This window comes from Hylaeus anthracinus, unplaced genomic scaffold (genome assembly GCF_026225885.1).
Source record: "Hylaeus anthracinus isolate JK02 unplaced genomic scaffold, UHH_iyHylAnth1.0_haploid 12001, whole genome shotgun sequence".
In the NCBI taxonomy this organism is placed as follows: Eukaryota; Metazoa; Arthropoda; class Insecta; order Hymenoptera; family Colletidae; genus Hylaeus; species Hylaeus anthracinus.
Window position 1 is genome coordinate 16,090,910 of NW_026534348.1, and position 8,466 is coordinate 16,099,375.

The 8,466-nt window shown below is 46.0% G+C and overlaps 1 protein-coding gene across 2 annotated transcripts in view; it reads left to right on the forward strand.

The window, feature by feature from the left end:
• The window catches only part of LOC128890556 (latrophilin Cirl-like), a 446,697-nt gene extending 438,516 nt beyond the window's left edge, over positions 1-8,181 (forward strand). For both annotated transcript variants that reach the window (XM_054149140.1, XM_054149141.1), the window contains 2 exons: positions 64-261; positions 894-8,181. In XM_054149140.1, the coding sequence (XP_054005115.1) occupies positions 64-261; positions 894-1,664 (969 nt within the window). In that variant the 3' untranslated portion in view covers positions 1,665-8,181. The remainder of the gene's footprint in view (positions 1-63; positions 262-893) is intronic.
• Positions 8,182-8,466: the final 285 nt, after the last annotated feature.

The following is an 8,466-nucleotide window of genomic DNA, read 5'->3' on the forward strand; positions in this document are numbered from 1 at the left end:
TCGCGCCAACGAATCAGTAAACGAAGGGTTAAGAGGGAACGGCGAATGGTTCGATTTTTGCAGTACCTGGCGTCCGATCGAAGCTGGGCGATAGTTGATAGGCAACCGGCAGTAACAGTGGCGGGTGAATCCTCTCCAACAGAGGCTCACATCGTGGCCACCCTGCCGTACGCCCGTCACGCCTTCTTACCCTCAGCTCCCAATATCCCCAAATCTGCCACCGCCACTTGGGGCCACCTTAACAAAAACCTCATGTGGAAGGTAACTAACTCACCGCAGCTAACGCTCGCACACTCGCTCGCTCGTGTCGTGTTGCCTCGAACGAGAACACTATCCTTTCTCTGTCTCACTGTTCATTTTTGTTTTTCTATTCGATGCATGGTGTGCCGTTTTTTCTGTCTCTCTGTTTCCGTTCTCACTGTACGTTCCACACGAAAGCACCTAGAAAACACACTTTTGCACACTTAGAGAAAACACCTGTTCGACGGGACGCGGTCCAGTCGCAGAAGCATGGAGGTGTGGGGAAAAATATCCCCGACGAGATTTCATACAATCGTAGCATTTTTAATCGCGGTGTTTTGTTTTCCGAGCGATGAGATACAACAGAACGGGTTTCGGACCTGTTTGGACGCGTAGATCTGTGTGTGTTTTATTTTACGTTTAGTAGAAGAGGAATGGGATTATGAAGTGTCGATGATCATAGCCTATGTACATATCATACAGCACGTACGGAATTTTCTCACTCGTTCCTTCCACCCGTGCATGCGAGCTCGTGGGTTTTGTGATACGTTCTCGAGCTACCCGAGCATCATCCTCGACTCTCGCGCAACTCCCCCATTCCTCGTCCTTTCCGCCAAAGCCGTGATAGCTGAACGAATCTGTCTTTTCCGCAGAACATTTCTTTTAAATCGTACTCCCGCGACTCCGGGCACGGTGGCTCCGAGCAAGAGGACTCGCCGAGGACGCACAACACCTTGACGTTGGGCCACTCGGGACGTAATCGTAGCGCACGGGTCATGAACGAGACCAACGAGATCAGCGGCACGAGGACCACTGGCGGCGGGATTGGCAGACGACCGCCGATACCCTACAACAACACCTACACGGAGATCATCGACGGCCGTGCGAACGGTCCCGGTCATCACCAGCTGCACGGTCATCACGGCCAGCACGTGCACCTTCCGCGTGGGCTGGCGAACGAGGACGATCCGGTTTACGAGGAGATCGAGCGCGGTGGCAACGGCGGTGGCGAGATTCAGGTGTCCGACATGTCGGATGAGGACGGCAGGAGGCAGAGCGACATGAGCAGACAGTCCTCGAGGAGTTACGGGGATCACAGGCCGCTGATACCGTACTCGCCCGCCACGGATAGGAACCTGGTGCACTATGGACAGACCCTGACGGACCGTGGCGGCGGGATCCACTACGACCCGTCGGAGTACAGCCCCGCGGAGCGGACCCTGAACGCTTGCTGGGAGAAGATTCGCAAACAGCAGCGCGGCGAGCTACACCGTGTGCCCGCGAGCTACGGCATACCGCCCCAGCAGGATCACACGCGAACGGTGGCGGTCCTGGACGGCCACACCGTCGTCTGTCACCTCCAACCCCAGACGGACATGTACACCGGCCGTGGAATGCCACCACCTTCCTACAGCGAGTGTTAAGGCGTGTGTTCACGTGACATTAAAGTCGTGGCGTTTTGAAGTAACGACCGGTGCGATTCGCTGATGTTTGACACGCAGTTATCCGTGTCACGGCATTTGTCGCCGCGAACATTGGCTCGAAGTGATGTGTGATTTCGACCGGTACGTTTAGAGGGAATCATTTTTTGCCGTGGACAGTGAGACGTGCGTAGATCCCGTGGAAACGTTTTGAGACGAGGAGTCTTTTTTATTTAATTGTTCTTCCATGCTCTGATCTTTTGGAGATGTGCGACGCGTCGCGGGTATACTATACTTGTATACTATTCGACGGGGAAGGGTAATATAGCTCTGTTGGGACTCGAAGAGTTTGACTATCAGGAGTAGGATCGGAAGATTCGCCACCGGGGACAAATGTCGCGACATTGTCGTGGCTCGATGTCACGTGAACACGCAGCTTTAGGACGCGTCACCCGCGGCAGGAACCCGTCGTCTTCGTCTTCCCGCGCGAGGACGAACGCGGACACGCTCCTTGCCGTCGTCGACGTCGATCGAGGAGTCCACGAACCCCGAGAGTGGTTCGTTCGCCACGAGTGGGCCCGCGATATGTGGGAGCAGCTCTCGGTCACCGAGGATTTGGGAGACGTCCAACGTTTCCAGCCATAACGATCAAAAGCCCAGGCAACCTCTCCTTCGTTTCTGTTTTCTTCGCGAGGCCGCGGAGAACTCGACTACGACGGATGCGTGTCCCGTCTCGAGTGCGTCGATCGCCCGTTGATTCAATTCTCTATCGATAGAACTAAATAGCGGACCTCTTGTTTAGAGTAAGTCGTCGTTGTACCGTCGAAGCTCACCAAGGTGAACGATAAAACGTGACGAGTCCTCTTGGGCCACCGAGATCCGACGGAGAAGACGCCGCTGGGGACGGCAACGAGGGACACGCAGTGGTGGCTAGCTAATTGGGATGCGTGGTTTTAAGAAACGGATGTGACTTATGTTTCGTGGGATTGATTTTTCGCATAGACAGAGTGTGTTGAAATATAGACAGCCTTATCAATATTCGTATCCTCTACGTCTTTTAAAGAAGCTTGTCTAAATTAAATAATAGGTTTGATATTTTTAAATAAATGTTTCGTTATAAATATACATGGATAAACTTTACACTTGTATATAATGAAAACTTTATTTGGAAACATCAAACCTATCATTTAATTTAGACAAATTCCTTCAATAAACACAGAGGGTACGAATATTTATGGGACTGACTGTAGATGAACATTCTACTTAGTGTTGCATAATATGAATTGCAAACATTTAAATTTAATATTTTACACTAAACCTACCACAGAAGATCAAAGGACCGTTTTCAGAATTTTTTGTGGTTTCTTGTATAAAATATATAAATTATACTCAATTGTTTCATGTTTCATTCATTTCATATATTATTCAATTTAGTAACACGTGAAATATCTTTGTATTGAATCGAAAAGGGTGTCTTTAAGACGCGTCATTTAATCGATCGAGATAGAAATAGGTACCAATAAAATGGTAGGTTTAGCGTCAACTTTGTTGTCTTTCATCACAGACCAAACCAAATCTTCATAATACAGATTAATATAGAGATATTATTATTAATACTATGTCCTTCTGACGAGTAACTTGAACCCATGAATGACGTATCGAGTCAATTAACCTCGAGCACGCTTCTAGACTTTTTACATAGGATCCATCGGAATTGAAATCCCTACTGCGTTTATATACTCACCTTGTAAGTTAAACATGCGAAAAATCCAACGTACGAAATGTCAGTAACGTTTGCTTTATGAACTACGAAACTTAAATAGCTAACCCCCACCGTTTCCACCGTGAGATCAGGAAAGGAAATTCTTGACGAAATGCACGTCCTTCCACCTGTTTCCTCGGAGCTAAACCTGGCGCGTGTCGCAGCGGAGGAATCCTCCTCGATCGTCGATGCCCGGCCGCCTTCGTTAACGAGAACCAGCGGTCGAAGGACCGTGGTTCAGGAATGAATCAGCAGACATATCGACATGGGGCTGGGGAAGATGGTTTCATCGACACGCGTAAGGGAAGTTCCCTCGTTAACGGGGCCGTGGCGATCGACGAGGCTCCGATCTTGATCCCCGATGGGAATCGGCGACGACACGATAAAGGGATCCGTAGCTTGCTTCTGCTTTTTAACTTCTCGCCACGACCGATCGTGACGGCGACAGCGTTAGTGACATATCGCAAGACTGCTGGCCTCGCAGTCTGGGGAAACGAAGACCGTGTAACGTTTACTTAATCGCAGTATCGCATTGTATTTAGTGGTCGCATCCGTAGATGGTTACTCTTTCGAGTCGAAAGTATCGCGACGCGAGTACTGAAAACGGCGACGATGTCGTCGCGTAACGCGGGATAGATCCTCGAGTTCCACGAAAATTGAAGAGAACGTGCCCATTCCGCGAGTCTCGATGGGCGATGGAAAAAGGATACGGGAGGTTTCCTCGATGGGAAGGAGAAAGGGAAACACGGAAAAACGCAGGGCAACGGCTAGAGTACCTTTATCGGTCGTCCCAGCCAGCTCTCCTCATTGTACATTGCTTTGGAACGTTACGTTTTAGTCCCAGAATGTTATTTTTATAAATAAATAAAAAAAATTATATATATATAAATGTATATGTATGTATACAGTAACGATATTATATATATATATACATATATATAAAAAAACGCGATGAGTGAAAAGTGTGTGCGGAAAGAGCTGTACGGAGCAGGTATATATATATATATATATGTATGTATGTATATCTATATATACATATATATTCATAGTGATACAAAGCGATTTTCCGAGCGACGTTGGAAAAAGCGAAGAAAACTTAGTCACTGTTTTTTACTATTTTTTAAAAAACAAAAAGGTATGTGTCGTAACCGCGTAATCTAATGTGTAACTAAGGGAACCCGCGCGCTATTTATTTTTTATCATCCGTGAGTGTTATCTAATGTATAATTAGCGATCGTGTTTTTTGGGGGGAACGACGATCGGGTGACAGACGCGGATCCCTGGATCGTTGCGTTCGGAATGGCGAAATTCTATGCTTGCAAGATGACCCTTCGTCGACGAGTGGAAGAACCGTACTCCGGGAATGGACACCGAGATATCGAGTAGCTCGGTGTTCCTCTCGGGCCGATGTGACTGGGGGAAAGATGTGTTGGGTTGATTAGGTTCCATGAGGAGAATCTGGGTCAAACCACAGACGTAACCACTTTTCGTACGATAATTTGCACCATTGTTTGTAGGTCTCAGCGATACTTCAGGGGTTGAGGCTATAGTAACGTAAGCTTTTTAAAATATTGACTCGCGTGGGTATATGCATTCTATCTATGCAAGTTCGTTAAAAGAAAAAGTTTCTCGAAATGGCTTGTACCACTATACGTCACCTCCTCGATTGTACAGTATATGGAGTTCGTCTTTTTTCTAAATAATTAGTACAACGTTGTGCTACTGTTTTAATGATAAGAGTTAAAAGCCATCGTTGCCAGTCACAAATTAAATACTAAGGTATAACGTTAATATCCTTTAATACCGAAGGGATAATTGTTTTTTTTTTTTTTTTTTTAAATAAATTATATAATATCATAAGGCATACGTGGTAGAGTAACAACTCAGGGCTTTAAAGATCTAGTCCTTAAAAGGAATCCCTCCAAGCCAGTCCTGAACTGCTTGTAGTCGAGGCTTGTCTTGGCGCTCTATATCTTCTTCAAAGTCACTCTATTCGTACCATCGACTGTACGATAAAACGTTAAGTCTGTGGGTCCTATGGATCGCGTATAGATCACAATGGTCCAAGATAACCGAAGGCACAAGTGCTTGCATCCGGACGCATGTGCGAACGTGCGCCAAGGTTCGAGCGCACGTGCTTTCGGCCTCCTCTGTCCTTCAACTCGATCTTTCACCAACCTCCCGAGCTATTTTCACTCCTGAGATCGTAGAAGGAGTTTAAGCGAATTCAACATAGTCTTTTCCTCGGTGCAACAGCGTTTACACATCGTTTTATTTATTTCTCCGCTCAGCCGAACCGGCCGTGATCTTTCTCTCCGGCAAATCGTACGTTAAGGCGACTAAGTCTATAGGCGAATTATAAAAGATAGCGATAATCAGCGTTAAGAGTACCACCTATATTTAGTGTACGAAAACGTTTCCTCCGATTATTGCGCGAAACGTAATTTTGCTCATTCTGGCACCGCGGGAAACCCGTTCGCGGTATCTTGGTTCCAATAGACCCTTCGCACAAGCGTAGCGAGAACAGAACAAGCATCCGGCGAGAGCCGTCTTTGTCCACGGTGTTAAGGTAGAAAGGGAGTATCGTTTACAAGTCACGAAAATTCTACCGTCTCGTTTCCGTATACGTAGCTACAGTACACGATCGTCGCGCACCGTCGCCACCTAAAAATCGCACGACGAGTTCAAAAAATCCTTTTCGCAACGTTTTTTTTCGTTATACTTTTACATTCCTTGTCGTACGAAGCGACTAGCTAGACAGTTTTTTGGGTCAATTAGAGCTACGCGCGAGAAAGACCGACGCGACAGACGGTATCGAGCCTGTAGAAGTAAATCGAGGATAAGTTGATTTACTCGTAGATTGCTCAGAAGTGAAATGAACACCAGAGATGGGCAAAGTTTGTTACGATGATAACAATGTATAGCGATTTATTGACGATGTTTATTTGCGACACCGTATGAGAATAAACGAATAAAGAACATTTTGGTCAATGTGGCCATTGACAGTAGAAATTGTTTATGCTGCGTTCTTCGAATCGAAACACTTACGAATATCGGAGATGGTTTGCCTATTGGATGAAGCGGCATTGATTGTAACACGGTTCCGTTCTCTCGATACGATATGTAATGTCAAATTCTGACTTTATTTCACCCAATAACGAATAAAATGTTATTCTTTTTTTTTAAATTCTTCATTTTAGATTATTATTTAGATAGAAATTCTGCCTATCTCTGGTGGACACCTCGATACCCAGAATCCTCGTACGTCGCCCACGAGTCTAAGAAACGATCGCAAAACGCCACGTTGCGCGACGACGATCTCTTTTTAACTATTTAAGGTTTCGATTGTTCGACACGCGCTCGAGTGAACGCCAATCACTGGGCGCAAGTTTCAGCGACCAGTTTCTATAATTTTTGTTGCCAGCGCCGGATCAGGAGTGTGTAAACCCCTGGGCTACTAAAACTGCGAACGTAATTTCGATTACGCTCTTCGACAAATATAATTCTTACATAAAATGAAAGAAATAGTTTAAAAATGTTCTAATACCGTCAATTTCATTATAAGTCAAATTAAAACAATTTCCTGCAAAGTAGCCCAAGAGGGTTAATATCTAGGGGTCCCTCCAGCTGTGAAGGCTGCTAGGCCCTGATTTTTTGCGAAAGGTCTTGCCCACCAAAACGACTACTGCCAGATAGAATCGTAAACGCAGCCACATTCCATCCGTTCGACTTATCGTAATCGAAAGAGACAAAAGGGGACGAAAGGTGTACGAGTCAAGTAGACGGGGACAAACCTCGAGCGCACTGTGCCTGGCGACTAGGGGAGGGGCCACCGATTTACGATTTGCTGCGTGTCGTCGTCGTCGTGGTACGTTTTGTTTTCCCAAATTTCGTTCGAATCGATAACCGGCGCAACCGGCGGGCCACTGAAGAAAATGGAAAAAGAAAAGAGAGAAAACGGAGGACACACACTGTAACGTCACGCCTCTCCGAAGATTTGTCGCGTGTGAAGCGGGGTTAGAGAGCGTTTATCGTCGGGAAACACTCGAAGCAAGGTGTACATAATGTAAATAGGGCTTTGTACATGTTGAACACTTGTAATTGTAAATGGAAAAACGCGCGGCAAGAGAGATAAGAGTGGAAGAGAGCGCGCAAGAGCGAAAGGGTGAAAATAGAGAGAGAGAGAGAGAGAGAGAGAGAGAGAGAGAGAGAGAGAGAGAGTGTTACGTGTGCATGAGATGAGACGAGGTTAAGAGATTGGGGAGACGACCCCCAAACGATTAATGTGAACAGAAAGGAAAAATACACTAGATAAGACAAGTTACTAGTAAGTAGTGAATATTACAGTGACTATTAATCGTGATGGCGAATGCGTGAGGCGGTTAACTTAAGTCCCAAGCGTAATTAGTTAATGTGTACATAAATTAAGCGAGAAAGTAAAATATTAAATGAAAGCCCAAGTAATCATTGGATATTTATAACGACTCCACTAAAGAGACATTTAAGAGCACAAATAAATGGAAAGAGAAGAGTAGGTCTGAGAGAACATGGGGACACGCGAAACGAGAGAAAGAAACCACGAGACTCGAAAGAAACACTTGTATGTGCGTTTAGTATACCGTTCGCGAGAGTAACGTTTAGGGGAAACGATCGAGGAAGCGAATGTGAACATGCGAGAGGGTTGAAGCAATGAGAATAAGATGGAAATGTGCAACAATTAATCAGATGGACAGATATACAATGCATGTTTTATCCTTAGCCGTTTTATAAATATAAATATCCTTCTCTATCCCCTCTCCCCGCTCAATCCCTCATACATGCACACACATCCCGTCTTTTAATCACTCGCGACTTCTCCTACTTGAACGAAACAGGCGCGACGTTGATCTTCTCTCTGATCGAGTACACCTGTGCTGTCCATTCTCGAGATATGTTCCTTTCGATCGTACCTACCGTCTCTTCTCGCTACTTTTCGCCCCTCACCCCTGTTCATATCCTGCCTGCAGCCAACGTAAACGAGTCTCTGAACGAATCACGATCGTC